Below are 16,171 nucleotides of genomic sequence, written 5' to 3'. Positions count from 1 at the left end.
ATAAAAATAACATAGTAAAAAAAAAAGAGTTAAAATTTTTTTTATCTTTTTCAAGGAGCAGCTGAAAATTTTTCAAAGAACTACGTTTCTGAATTATCTGCGGATTATAATTTCATAAAGTAAAATCAAAATTAGTATTTTTCAAATAAAAACAAGTTAAATTATGTAAAATAATGTAAGGCATAATTTTTTTAATAATACAAATAAAGAATGCAATAAAATAAATATAATTTTCTTTAATAATTTTTTTAAACTTCTTAATAAATAATAAAGGAAGAATCTGTTCCGACATGACCCAAAACAAAAAATACAGTATAAAATAAGAATTTTCCAAATTAGAAACCAGATATAAATCCAAATTAGAAACCAGATATAAATCCAAATTAGAAACCAGATATTGATCAAATTATAAGTAATAAGCTAAACTGATATTTTTCATCACTGCTAAAAAACTGTTACAAATTAAATGCAATTAAATTTTTAAAATCAAGATTTAAGGAAACGAAACTAAAAAAAAATTGTTTGAGAATGGTAGGCTATTAGCCTAAATTGTGAAATATTTCAATAAGCAAAAGACTTAAAAAATTGGGGATAAGAATTAATTTAATATTAAATACTAATGCGAATTCTTTGGAGAAATTACTGACTAGGAAAAAGTGTTACAAGAGCTCAGAATCCATCCGCATGGCACTGGTCAGAAAAAATATCTTAAGATAAATTAATATTTTTCAAAATACGTTGAACAAACTAAGAAATGGTAAAACCGCTACATAACAAAAGTAATTAAATTTTTAAAGTCAAAACCCAAAGAAGCAAAACCATGTTGCTTTTGTTGAGAATGGAAGACTATAGTCTAAAATAGGAAATATTTCCGAAGGCAAAAGCCCTAAAATTATGAAAAAGAATGCATTTAGTAATAAATTGAATAATAAATTGAAATGAAAAGGAAAAAGAAAATTAAAAACCTGTGATAAAGATGTTCCTTGGTTTCATTGTGCGTATTCCATGCGACTGGAAAGAAAGAAAACTGACATTAGGTGTTGAATCGAATTGAGTAGTAGGATGGTAGTTTGATAAAATGAAAACACATATTTTTAAAAACATTAATTTAGCTTACTGCATTTAATCTGTTAATCTGATCAGTACGCTGTGGATGGATTCTGAGGTTTTGCAACATTTTTTTAGTCATTAATCTTTCAAAAGCATTCTCAATACAATTTATTATTAAACTATTCTTTTACCTTATTTTTTAAATCTTTTGCTTGTTGAAATATTTCACAATTTAAGTTAATAGCCTACCATTTTCAATTTTTTTTAAGGTGGTGTTTCTTAAATCTTAATTTAAAAATTTTAATTATTTTTAATCCGGGACAATTTTATAGCAGTTTTGAAAAATGTTAATTTATCTTATTGCTTCTAATTCGATCAACTGTTTATCTGGTTTTTAATTTCAAAAGTTTGTATTTGGCATTATTTAAATTTTATACAGTATTTTTTGTTTTGGGCCACGTCGGAGGAGAATATACATTGGCGATTTATTAAAAACACTAAATAAATATTTTTAATTTTTATACTTTATTTTATTGCATTCTTAATTTGTATTATAAAACTTTTAATGGCCTTACATTATTTTAATGTAATTTATTTTTATTTGGCATTTACTTACCATTTATTTCATGAATTTATATATTCATCAAGATATAAATCAAAAGGGTGACGCTCGAAAATTTTTCAGCTACTCGTTGAGAAAGACCAACCAATTTTCAACTATTTGTTTTACTATATTACTTTTATTATGCTTTGCTATTTTATTGAATTGCTTTGTTCCATTTTTAATGTATATGTTCTTCATAATAGACTGTTCATCATAAATATTAATTTAATTATTTAATCATTATATTTTGATTATTCAATTGATTTCGCAGAATATTGAGTGACTTTAATGTTTCATAAACTTATAATTTAACTTAAAATTCTAAACTTGTGTCTGTTGCTTATATGCACATAACAACTATAGAATAATTTGAACAAAAATAATATATATATATATACACGAAAATTTATGATTATTATTAAAGTTGTGGAGTGTTACAATATATATGTAATTTATAAATTGTTTATTAATAATTAAAAGGAAGCACTCGACTAAGTTCCATCCTAGTATTGACTTAGATTTATTGCTCTTTTACCGATTTTCTACTTTTACCGATGACCAATCTTTCGAGTGATTTTCAGATAGCCATATTAACATATTAATTTAATTAAATAATCAATAATACTCGAACTCGAGCAGCATATGTGTATATAAAATAAAAAAAAGAAAGAAATTACACAGAATTAATATTCTTCTATAGGGATAAACGTACTAATAGAAAAAGCACAAAATGATATATTCTAAAAACATTCAAACGAAACTGAAAATTATTTTAATGCAAAATAAAACAAAATTCACGCAATACTATAAAAAATCAGGCAATACTATTATGCTTCGGAGATAGGAAAATCTTTAGTCTTCGTCAAGGAGTAGTCGAAAGAATTTTCCTCAGAGCCGCGTTTCTGAATTATATCTGGATTAAATATATATATAATTAAAGAAAATTAAATTAAAAAGATTTAATTTAAAATACTAAAATTTAATTAAATACGAATACATCATTAAAAATATAAAGTTTTTAAAAACTAAAGAATTCCTTAAATAATAATAAAATTTGGTATTATTTGAACTCATTCGTCAAAATATGTATATATGATTCCGGAAAGTTATGTACAAGGCTCATAAAACATTTTTCCCTTAATTCCTCAAATGTCTGTAATTAAATTTCAAAATGCATAAGTTCGAATGCAAAAATATACAGAAGAATTTAGATCCGACATAAATATAGAATATGAAATGGAAGTCTTTCCATGCAGACTGAATGTGTCGTGTACGCTGAGAAATACGCAGTGTTAAGCCCGTTGAAAACACATTTAGGAATCAGAACATCAATTCTGCATTAGACTAAAAACGCACGATGGGCCGCAGTATTATTGGATCAATATCCTTCGAAGATGGGAAAATCTGCAGCAGCTAAAACATGATAGGGTTATTTCTACTCTCAAGAAATTTATTTCAAAGATATGTATGGGTCAAAAGTTTAGAAAGTCTAAACATGAGTAGCGCAAGTGGAACAGATTCCACACACTGCTTAACACTATACTGGATTATGTTAATTAATAATATATATTATTCAAAAAGTGAAATTACAAAATAAAATAAAATTTATTTCAAAAAATAAAATAATTTAGAAAACGTTGAAGGTGATAATTTAGATGCATTGTTGAAGGTAAATGTTGAAGCACACATGGATGATGCGCAATGAGGAAATTTGCAGTCGTAGCCGGAATAAAATATTCCTTTTTATTTAGTTGATCAAATATTTCAATAAGCCAACGGAAACAAAATGGGAGAAGTGGCCCTTTTTCTTTATCGGTACCTACATTTACTACATTTAATATTAAAGCCTGGTTCAAAAGGACAAAGATTTTGGTTTGCAAATTTTGAATTTAAGTTCCCAATGAGTTGTGTCATTTAGCGTTATGAGAAGATGGAGAGGGATAATATCCAAATAAAATGAGATATTAAGGGACTGTTACAAATTTAAATTATAATTTTGATTTATATTTTTATCTTGCATATCAATACATAATTACTGTGAATGGAAAAGTAAAATGCACAAAAATTTACAATGTTAAAAATAATAATAAATAAATAAATTTATCATTTTAAGAGTAAATACAAATTATGACTATTTTTTAATAATTTTTTTAATATTTTGCAAACAGAAAATATAACAGGACAGACATCCCGACGTCCAGTCCCGCGTAACCGAAACATAATATGATTGAGATGTTTCGGCTACGCGGGACTGGACGTCGAAAGGGGCAACTCTCAGAACCCGCACATTTCCAGGAAATCCACGAAGCTAGGTTACCATTTTCACTTACTACAAAGACTTAAATGCCAAACAGTAATCGATTATCGCTCAGATTGAGATCACGTCATCTTTCAGAAGCAGAACTTATTGATCATTTGAATCATTATCAACTTATTGAACTTATTGATCATTTGAATCATCTTATTGATCATTGAATTGACTTATTTCAGAAGCATAACTTAATTGGTTGACTCTACCCGGGACAAAGCTCCAACCGAGACATTTTGGGTTAGGTTTGAAAAAATGGTGTAGCCCTGCCGCAGCACTTGTATTGCAAGAAGATACTGTGAGACGTAATCGTAGGATTACCAAGTAAGTAAACCACTTAGGGCTGTAGTTAGGGTCTAGTACTATTATTAGAATTAGAACTATTATTAAAATGAGTACTATTATTAGAATTAGTACTATTATTAAAATGAGTACTATTATTAGAATTAGTACTATTATTAGAGTAATTAATACTATTTTAGAGTAATTAGTAATATTATTAAAATAATTAGTACTATTATTAAAATAATTAGTGCTAGTATTAGAATCAGAGTCATGTCCTATCACGCTACAGCAGGAAATAGGAAAATACATATATGCATTTCAGGGCGCGTTATAAAATTTCATCTCAATATATTTGCAGCGAAAGTGATTTTAATAAGCAGCAGGTGCTAGATATTCTTAAAACTCTTTTGGTGTGCACATTATTTGCGAGTATGGCAAGCACCTTAGTGCTTTAGTAATTTTTTGCTTTGCCATATAGGAAGTTTTCGGATAAGTAATTAACGCATAGTACATCGGTAATTTAGTCTCATTTGACTGCATAGCAGAATTTTAGACCCATATTTTTATTGGTGTAAGAATCGTTTTGAATCTCCATTATAATAACATCCATCGGATTTGATTACGAGCTGCATTGGTTGCTTACGCGATTTGCTGGCAGGTATCAGTTTTTATTTTATTTGGTAAAGTGCGTCTTGGACAATGTATATTGTTATGTGATAACATGTAAAATAATGATTTATTCAGTGTTTAAGCTCCGAAATCGGGAACCGGGAATAATTTATTCACCTTTTATCCTGAATATATGCGGGGAGCGTTCTTATTACGCCAGCAGAAACTGGGATTTCAACTGTGATCAGTTTCGCATGATTTTTTTCTCCCCGCTTTTATGAATTTCGTACCCGTGATCAGGGTTAATATCAAAGTGTACACCGAAGAGTTTATGCTTAGAATTTTCATTAACATCTTCGACTCTTACATTTATCAACTTACAACATAATTTATAAAATTCCTTTACACAAAATGAACGTAACAGTAATTGTGAAAATATTTCGTAAGCTATTACAAAATCCTGTTACACATAAACGCAAAGGGGAAAATGTGTCAGAAACATGAATTAAAAAGAAAAGGGGGAAATTCAGTGTAACCACAATGCAGGTACTCTTACGAATATTCTTTTACTTTAGAATTCGATGTAAAAAGAAATGAAGAATATCAGTTTTTGTAAACAAACAAAAAATGTTAACCTTAATTTCGAAAATAAAAGCTAAACGCGCGGTGAAACGAATATTCGAATTATCTGAAGCTCTCATAATCTTTTCTACATTCTGTGTCACTCCCACCTAGCAAATCACGCCATATTTAGATTAAAATCGGGTTAAAAAAAGCTTAGAATGCGCAAAAGCAATTTAAGTTTTTTTTTCCCCTGTTAAGGAAAATGACACATGTTCAAGAAACTTTGTTAAAGTAAGTACTTGGTTATTAAAGTTAATTGGTTTAGAAATTCGTTTGCTTACACATAAGAATTTTACAGGGAAACAAAGCAATGCAAACTCAGTAAAATGGCTGAAGACATTTATTCTCTTTTTGACCCAAATGCAAAATTATTCCAGTTGATCTAAAAAAAGTGCAACTATTCATAAACGAAGTAATATTTAAAAACACATTCGGAACTGGAAAAAGACTTCCTCTACAAATGCCTATATTCTACTCACACCATTTTCACATTCATAATAAAATTACGATTTTACGGTGAAGGCCAAATAGAAATTATTTAAAACTTAATTTATAATACTTAGCAAGATTTAAGTTTCGGTCGACTAAGTCTCGGGGGTACACTAGCACCACAGCAACTTCCAGATATATTCAATTTCTTTTGTGGCATATTAGTTCACATAAAAGGTCTCCGCGTTTCTGAGCCACTAGATGGTGTTGATGCCTGTCCGGCAACACTCACCCGATTATTTCAAACCAACATGTGCTTAGAAGGTGACATTCAGCTTCCCTTGTTTGTGAAAAGTTTTCTAATTCGTTGCTTGTGTAAAAAGTTATATTGATTTGAAAATGAGTGAAATATCTGAAGAAATACGTTATGTGGTGCTTTTTTACTATTAAAAAGGTAAAAAGGCTGCCAAAACATTTGTTAAGTGTATGGTGAGAATGCTGTGAAGATCATACACTGCTGTGAGAGAAAAGGACCCAAAAGTGGTTTGCTCGATTCCGTTCCATAAATTTCGATACCAAAGATGCACCTCGCTCTAAGTCGGCCAGTCACTGAAAAAGTCGATGAAAATTTGCAACTGGTGGAGCTAGATCGGCACGTAAGCTGTCAGGAAATAGCAGAGGCACTAAGCATCAACCACGTGACAGTTTGGAATCATTTGAAAAAAGCAGGTCACAAAAAGAAGCTCAATGTTTGGGTGTCATATAAATTGCAACCTGCCGAAACCATCAATTCGGCCCTGTACTGTGCACAATTCGACCGTTTAAACGAAGCAATACAGAAAGAGCGACCAGAAGAAAGGGAGTTGTGTTCCATCATGACAATGCGCGGCCACACACATCTTTGATGACTTAGAACAAATTGACGGACATTGGTTGGGAAGCTTTGATGTATCCACCATATAGCCCGAATCTTGCACAGTTCTGACTACCTTTTTCTTCGACCTCTGCAAAACTCTCTTGATGGTAAAAAATTAGACGACTGAAGAGTTGCTGAAAAATCACTTGCCCAAGTTTTTCGACGATAAACCACAGAAGCTCTACACCGATGGAATTATGAAGCTACCCAAGAAATGGCAAAAGACCATAGATAATAATCGTCATTATGTACTTGATTAAAATTGATTTTCAATAAAGAAAATTTTTGTTCAAAAATGAACCAAAAAAGCGCAGAGACGTTTTTATATGACACAATATTTTGGAGCTTATAATTCCCGCACTGAAAATGAGCATATGAGTAAAAATTCAGTTTACAGAAAACGTTTTTTTCATATTTTTAAAGATACATATAGAAAGCTTTATTAACATAAAGATACATTCATGTGCTGCATTTTACATTCATTTCAGGACATTTTACACATGCTCAGAAATTTTTTTGTGCAAATGCAGCATTAAAAATTCAGAATGTTACCAGTATAACTATCTATGAAGCTGAAAAAAAAAAAAGAAATTTTTTTAAATACAAAAATATTTGGGCGTTGTCATGCTTCTTTAATATTCTGCTCTTTACCCTCTTCCTAAACACATCCTTGCCAACGAATGTTCAATAATGAATCCGCGCAGCAATACGCGGGATAAAAGGCATATAAAGTGCACTGAAATTAAAAAGTTTTAGAATTTATAATACATATCCTAGTGGGCGCTACAATTAGCTTGTATTTATTTTTCAGTTTGGGCATTAGCCCAGCTATTGATTGGATGGTTAGAACCGCTGACTATTGGTAGTTTGACTTTCTGTCGGTAGCTAAATTCACTGTTTGTATTTAAGTCAAACTCAGGAGAACGGCCTTGCTACGTATTTAGTTTTCAATTCGCCGTTACTGACCCAGTTCCTTTTTTGACTTTTAACTACGAAGTCATGAATTTCTTCATGTCAAGGTATGCTATAATAATATAAAATATTTTACAAACAAGTGACTGAGCTTGTTTACACAACGGACTTCTGCCCTTTTTTGGTGTGTGTGTATATATGTTACCGTGAAAGACCGAAATTGGAGAATGTCGACTTTCATCGGAGAATATCAACATTCACCAAATACGTCGGTGAAAGATCGAATATTTCACTACGTTCTTGTATATTCGGACCCTCACCAGTGTATGTCGACAATCACAGATATGCTCTGGTGAAAGTCGAAAAGAGAGGTCATAAAGTACCATAATAGTTTAAGTTGTTGCAATAAATAAGATTTGAATCACATAATTTAGTAAGTTTTTTATTACTGTTATTTTATTTTCTCATTTAGAACGTACTGTATAATTAAGTAAGTTTTTAACTTCTATTATTTTCCTTTCTCATTTTGAATGTATTGTGTGTTTTAGGTTCTCATGTTCTTATTTCAAGTCTCAAGTGCGTTTATTCGCGACTGAATTACGGAGAAGAAAATATAATATTCTTATATGTTCAACATTCACCATTAGTACATGGTGAATGTCGACATTGACCGGTGTAAGTCAGAAAAAAGAGTATTTGGAAAATATTTCGGACATATACCAAGAGACTATGTGAATGTTGACATTGACCAGTGAAAGTCGACATTCTCCAGATTTCGGTGTTTCACCGTAACATATACATAACAAATATCACAAAAGTCACAAATGTATCGTGAAAACAATTCGTATAAAAATCAATTTTATACTAACTTTGGGCTTTACAGATGTAGAGGATCACTGAATAACTCAAGTAAGCATATTTAAAACTTAAAAGTTTCAAGGCTAAGTTTTAATGAAAGTTGGTTGATTCTTTTAGCAGTTTTGAAATGGGAACGAAGAAAACAGCCGCTATTGAAAAGAAGAAAATAACTTTAAAGGTTAAAAAAGGGGGAGCAGAAGACAAAAGCATTTTTGTCAAGAACAAAAATCAAGATATTTAAAAAATAAACAAAAATAAAAAATAAAACAATTCGTTTAGAATATAACCTTTTTTTCGAACTTTCATCAACTCTTGATAGGCAGATAATTCCCCCCTTTTTTGTATTCTATTACGCCCATCCCACGCTTCCTCAAAAAGCAATCCGTATAAAAATTACAAAAGCCTTCCATTACAACTCTATCAGACATTATAATACTTTTCCCTGCTGTACAGGAAAGAAAGTTGTAGAACTGAAAAACCGAATGGAAAAGAAATAAAAAGAAAAGGGAGGGGGGGAATCTGCAAACGAAAGGCATACATTTATATACTCGCATTTAGAAAGAATGGGTGAATGCTACAAGCGAGATGAGTAATCACTCTAGGATTGACGGAGATGACGAATGATGAAGAGGATGTGAGCAGGGCTTTTGATCCAGTCTGGGGAAACAACCTAAGGACCTTTTATTATTTGTAGATTAGACGTTCGTGTAGAAACGTAAAGTCACTTACGTAAAAAATTAGAACTGGCTTAAGCATTAATAATAAAATGTGTTAAGTTTCGGTTCATTTTCATTAATTAAGAATGGCAGAAGGTATAATCGTAAGCAATGCCAGTTTAAATCATTTTGAGGCCTCCGACAAACTGAAACACGTGGGCCTTAGAGGTAATGCTTTTAAAAATTCATTTTTCTATAGCACGCTTAGACTATTATATAAGTTATTACTAATAATAATTTTATTTTGAAATTAAAAAGTACAGATACTTATATAATAATATAATTTGCATATTAAAAATTTCCAAATTTATGTAATTTTCTATAGCCAAATAGAATACAAACATAGTAAAAATCGCTAATGCGAATTGAAAAAGCGAAATTTAATCGCTTTTTCAATTCCATTTATTTGAACTATTCAACAACACACAGCATTTCATTTATAAGTTCATTTAGTGTTTGATTACAAGCGTTCCTTTTGCATTACTTTATTGAAATGATTAAGATAGTGTACGAGATCAAAAGACAAAGAAAATTTCAATGCCGCGATTTCTTTTAATAAACTAAATGTCACACTGAAACAGAGGGATCTCTTTTACATTTTGAAAGCTCTTCTAAAACGTATACTATGTTTTATGTTTGTACTTTGCGGATGTAATACTTTCAAGTTCTCGATAATTATCTAATTTCACAGAGACGTGTTTGTGTCAGATGCAGCTAACTAGTCACAATTTTTAAGTGTTTCACAGATGCAGACAGTCAAAATTTCGGTGCCTCAAAGATGCAATAAACAGTCTTTGCCGCCCCCTCCCCCCCACACATAAAAAAACAAAAAAAGTGCTACAATTTAACTGTATTCCTAAAACCAAATTCAAAATAATCTCTTGAGTCGATTACGCATTGAGAATAATTCAAAAATTCAATATTGCCTCCCCTCCCCAGCTTTCTGCTGTTGGAAATTAGCAGTCGCGCACAACTGAATCTGAAAGTGCTTTTATTATTTCCCCTTTTTTTCCCTATATTTGCATTTTTCACAAAGCCCACCAGCGGCCGAGCGGTAAAGTCGCTATACACTGGTAATTCGGTCCGAGGTTCGAATCCCACAAACGGGCTGGTTGCATGGGCGTTTTTCGTGTTCCCCATGTGTAACGTGTATACGAGCCCGTTTCTCTTAGAAAATCCGAGGCCCACCAGTGCCCAAGCGGTAAAGTCGCTGAACACTGGTAGTTCGGTCCGAGGTTCGAATCGCGCGAACGGGCTGGCTGCATAGGAGTTTTCGTGGTTTTCCCCATGTGTAACGTGTATACGAGCTAGTTTCCCTTAGAAAGTCCTCCACGAAGGCTTCCCTCCCCTTAGGCAGATAGCCCTCGAGGCTTTGCCATAATCACACACACACTCTTAGAAACTCCTCCACGAAGGCATCCCTCCGCTTAGGCAGATAGCCCTCGAGGCTTTGCCGTAATCACATAAACCAAACCATTTCCACAAATTGTTTTCCCCAATAACTCATGTTCTGTTTTATTATACACAATATTTCAATTTCTACCTTTGTTCTTTGAAATTGAGGAAAATTGTCATATTCGTTTTGTAAAATCTTATTGCTGTAGTCGTTTACTTATTGCCTGTTACTTATGTTGTTTGATTAGAGTCGCACCTCCATCTTGCGTTTTTCTTAAAAATGTATTTAATTCTCCTGAAGTTTTCTTTGAAAAATCCTTAACAGAATTTTCTCTTTGCGGCTTCACTTCTACGCGGACACAGACTACACTCAACAAAACCGTCATGCAAATAGAAACTGTGTAGATCAAAAACACATAACTTAAAATTACAGTGGGTAAAAAAAGTATTGGCAATTGCCTATAATTGATTAGTCTACCTAACAAAGCAAATCCTTGACAATTTTAGTTGGACATAAGGCAATAAAGACAGAAAACACAGGAGGCAATAAAGACAGAAATCTAATGAAACTTTCGTTTTAATATGCCTTTTACACAAAATATACAACAAAAAATTAAATTTGCATGTCAAAAAAGTATTGGCAAGATCATACAGTAAAATGTGGGAACAAAATTTAATACTTTATATACATACTTTTTGCATTTATAACGGCTTGTAATCTATTTCTCATAGAGAAAATCAAAGTCCTGGTTGTTGAAAAATCCCTGTTGGGAATTTTGTGCCATTTTTGCAGGAGTATACGCTTAAGTTTAGCTTTACAAGAAATTTTATGTTTCCTGACTTCTTGGTCTTGTTTATGCCATAAATTTTCAAGTGAATTTATTTCAGGCAATTGAGGCGGTGTCTTTAACTGGCGAGGAGCGTTACAGAGTAAATATTGCCAGGTGGAGGTTCACTATATCCTTAGGGTCATTGTTCTGTTGAAACACAAATGATGTTCCTAAGCCAAGTTTTTGGCACTGAATTTCATGCTATGTTAATGTTAATTTAATTAGGTGCTGTCATAATACCATCAATGAAGGACAGGTTACAACTCCGTTTGCGGCCATAAAGCTCCAGACTATGACGCTCCCTCCAACATGTTTTAGTCAGTGTTAAATGTTGTTCCTCCAATCCGGTTTAGGCTTTCTCCACACATATTGTCGTTAATCACTCTTGAAAATGTCAAACTTTAATTCGTCGGACAAAATAGCTGCTGTGTTCCAAAATTCCTCTGATAAATTAACATGAGATTTTGCGAAATTTAATTTCTTTCTCCTGTTTATTTCTGAAATGAAAGGTTTCTTTCTAGCTGCTCTTCCATAATAACTTCCTCTATGTCAAACATTCCGTATAGTCTGTACACTAAAAGTTTTATGGGAAGTATTAGCAACATCTTTGGCTAACTGGGGTGCACTTTATTTAAGGGTTTTTTGTTAACCTCTTTGATAGTGCCACGTTTTATCATGCAGAAACTGTTCGAGGTTGTCCACTTCTAATCTTATTTTCCGTCGATCCTGTCTCTTTGAACTTTTTTACAGCACTTCTAATAGTAAATAAACTTATGTTCAGTTGTAATCCTATAGCACGATCAGTTAAACCCTCATTTCTGAGCTGAAAAATCATGTTTTTAACATTAACATCCAACTGCTTGGACTTTGAAGCCAGTTTATCACAGTATTAGCCAAATAACGTTTTAAAAGTTTTGAAGTATCACTGCAGACTTTATAGTAACAGGGTTTCTCATCAGTCTAAACACGTGACCTCAACATAACAAAATTTGTATAGCAGTTAGAACATTGCCAATACTTTTTGACATATAAATTTACGTTTTTGTTGTATATTTTGTATTAAAGCCATATTAAACTGAAAGTTTCATTAGATTTGTGTGTTTATTACCTCCCGTGTTCGTTATGTTCAGCTAAAATTCTCAAGCATTTCCTTTGTTAGGAAATATGATCAATTATATATAGACAATTTCCAATACTTTTTTACCCACTGTATATATTCAGAAAAATAATGGTACGGTGTTTGTCCCATTCGTAAACCATTTCATATATTACAGAAATATTCTAGACAAAAAATATCTGTTCGTAGACACTAATACACCGTCAAATTTGATTGTGGAGAGACTTCTAAATCCAGTATTTGTGTTCAATCTAATCTGATAACACTTAATATATTAGAAAGCATATTGCCTCCCAAAGAATACAATTCCATCGTTTCTAGTAGTTTTATTTTAGAAACTGAGCAATGAAATCTGAATAGTTTGAAAAAAAAAAGGGGGGGGATCAGAAAAGGAAGCTTTAAAACATAATTTGACTTCTAAATTTCTACTAGGAAGAGAAACATGACAGTGTGAAAATTAAAATTAGGAAAAAATAACAATCTCAATTTGCTATATATTTTCTATAAAACTATTGATTTCGAAGTCTTTGGTCCTGAAGAAAACGGACTCGAGTCTTTTTGCCTTCGATACCGATAGAGATTTATTCAAAACCTAATTCAAATTAAGGTTGCTTTTTCGTCTAATCTTAAATTCTAAAGTTTTGTTTAAACATGTAATAGTTACATTTGGTAGTCAATCGAAAGTAAACCATTTGTGGCATAGTTGGAGGTCCGAAATTTGCAGTAGGCCTAAATTTTTCCCGTTCTTCCAAAGAAACGCAATTAAGCATTAACGTTAACCTGGCCAAAAGAATGGTGTCTGCCCAATAGGGAACTACCACAAGTGTAGCAAAATCTTGGTGACTGAAAATTTTAATTTCTAAAATTTTAAATAGAGAAGTACAGTTGCATTAAGAGATTCTTTTTTCCCCTTACTTATTACATGCTCTGCCATTTGGCACTACACGGAAAGGAAGGGATGCCTCCTGCAGGTCCTTTTAAGGGAAACTGGCTCGTATCCATGCCGCACATGGGGAAAACCACGAAAAAGCCCATGCAGCTAGCCCATTCGGCGAGACTCGAATGCCGACCGAACTACCAGTGTTTAGCGGCTTTTAACGATCGGTCGCTGGTGGGCTCATTAAGAGGTTTAACCTACCTTTTTTAGTATTAGAATATGCTTGTTGTATACTAGTTCTGTACCGATGTCATTCTACCTTTTATATTTCTCACGAAGTCGCACAGGTGGTCGGTACCGTGCAAATTTGCAGTAAATGTACGGAATTGTGCGGGGCTCTCCGCAACTGCCATAGTTGCAGGGCTCTTAAACCAGCCCTGATGACAAGAATAAAGGTTTTGCGTAATTTTGGAAGGATTTAAAGGGTAAAGTAAAGAAAAAGTAAAAGGGGCATTAAAACTTTACATTAAAAAATCATCCGTGATACGTCTATTCTTTGTAAAAATTAATTTCACACCGAGTGATTAGACGCTGCTTTTATGGTTTATTTTCTATTGATTATTTACTGCTGGATTTGCTTAGATTCTCATTGAAAACTTAGTTCGAAGTCTTTTCAGAAAAGATAAAGATTATCTTGAATTATAATTATGAAATGTCAGATTATGTGACAGAATTAGACAATCGTCCTTACTTACTTTCAATTCAGTTACTAAATTATTGAGAAAATAATTGCACAAAGTGATGGTTCAGTGTAAGATAGCGAATTAATATCTCTAAGTTGCCGCATTACATGCTATAAAGTAAGAGTGACTCAGTTTAGCTTCTTTTTATGGAATGGACTCGTGGGCATAATAAAAATGGAAGGCGAAACTATGAAAGAAAACTACTAAATCAATAAAAGCTCTTTAGTCGAGTTCATTAAACCTTCGTACAAAGAGCACCACTTCCATAAAGAAGAAATAACCCACAAGTGAAATGCATTTACCAGGAGCGAAGTCTGACATAAATAACCCCTTATCAACCGCCCATGATCCAACCCTCCCTAAACCTCCGTATTTTTGCGCTTTCTTTTCCTCGCAATCAGAGATCCCAGTCAGAACTGGAACCTAATTCCCACATGACCTTCTGGCGTCAACAATGAGCATTCTGCTCTCTTAATGACAGAAACGATTGACTCGTGCCCAATGACCACTCGCCACGTGCCTCCCTTTACTATATTGCCTTGCCTCTTTTTACGTCTTTTCTTACAAAGGATGTATTTATATAGAGGGGCTAGTCGGTGTCTTTTCAAAAAAAGATGTGCTATTGTTAACGACCGTAGCGGACAATAGGCCAGATGTCAAGACCGTGAAGCACAGAAAGTTGAACTTTGAAAGCTGGCTTCGGAGATGCTGTATTGACTTCGGGTTGATGCTCGTATGATTGTCGATAACTGAGTGACGGATGATAAAAAAAATACCAAACATTAAGAAAAGGTTTTGTCTTCTTCCCGATAAGCATGAATTGCTATGCAGCCAGTTGTGAAATTCCTAGAAAGAGCGATGGTTTAAAAATCACTATGCAGATTATCAGGCTTTGAAAAAAGAATGACATTTCAGTTTCTAAATTAATAGTACTATTGGGAATGAAGAAAATTTCTTTTAATTCATGTTTCTTTTGCTGTATAATTTCCGAAGACACTTGCTGTTCTTGTATTGTAAAGTACAAATTCTAAGCACATAATGAAATTTGATAATAGGCATTTAAAATAAAATTTCTCGTACAGAACAGCTTTCATTTGTACAAAATTCGTTACAATCACTTTACAATTAACAAGAAACCTTTGCAGTTAATAAGGAATTGCCACCACAGCCTGATTTACAAATTTGAAAGTCTCTCCCACTAACGTTTCAAGGCAGTAGATGCTGCAGATGCAAATTATATTTCATGTAAAGCATTTTGTGAAATAAACTAATAATTTTGTTTTTTAACCGTTACCAAAACAGTACATTTCGACTTTTCCTACATTTTATTTTTTTTACTTTCAGTTTATTACGCGTGGTATAAAATATAATTTACATATTTTAAACCAAGGTCTTGGTCTTTTTTTTTTTCTGAAAGAAACTCAAAACAGGGTAAATAACGTAGTTAAATTATTTATCATGTCAGCAGTCAACTGCACGAATAAAACATTTTAATTTGTTTCAAATGTAGAAATTTTTCCCGACTGGTTTCTGCTTCTAATTACGTATTTTTGAAACCTAGACTTAAAAAGTAAATAAAATTTTACATATTTTAAATATTGGCGGAATTTATCAGCTTTTTGAACATGGAAGCCCAGGCCACGTGCCCCGCTTGCCCCCGCGGAAATCAGGCCTTTGTCACCAGCATTTTAAATTATAACCAAAATATTCTTCAATTCTAAAAGTGGTATGCATAATGCCGGGAGGAATAAGTTACATATTTTCATTTTAAATGGTCAAGAGCCATTTAAAACCATTTATCTTAACCAAAATCGTAACCACTTAAAATAAAAAATGCACTGTATTTTTGTATTTTGTATGGGCACAGCCCCGCCCCCCCCCAGCCGATTTAAATCGGC

The 16,171-nt window shown here is 32.5% G+C and overlaps 1 protein-coding gene across 2 annotated transcripts in view; it reads right to left on the bottom strand.

Moving 5' to 3' along the window:
- LOC118199391 (LHFPL tetraspan subfamily member 2 protein-like) overlaps nucleotides 1–16,171 on the bottom strand; it is a 221,012-nt gene that overhangs the window by 126,883 nt on the left and 77,958 nt on the right. Inside the window, exon 2 of one of the 2 annotated variants that reach the window (XM_035371270.2) lies at nucleotides 966–1,011. The exons of the other annotated variant lie outside the window; for it this stretch is intronic. Within the exon in view, the coding sequence (XP_035227161.1) occupies nucleotides 966–993 (28 nt within the window). The 5' untranslated portion in view covers nucleotides 994–1,011. The remainder of the gene's footprint in view (nucleotides 1–965; nucleotides 1,012–16,171) is intronic. 2 annotated transcript variants of the gene reach the window in all.

This window comes from Stegodyphus dumicola, chromosome X2, assembly GCF_044657685.1.
Source record: "Stegodyphus dumicola isolate Sdum_Otavi_A_Nest chromosome X2, ASM4465768v1".
NCBI lineage: Eukaryota > Metazoa > Arthropoda > Arachnida > Araneae > Eresidae > Stegodyphus > Stegodyphus dumicola.
This window is presented reverse-complemented; position numbering and strand designations above follow the sequence as displayed.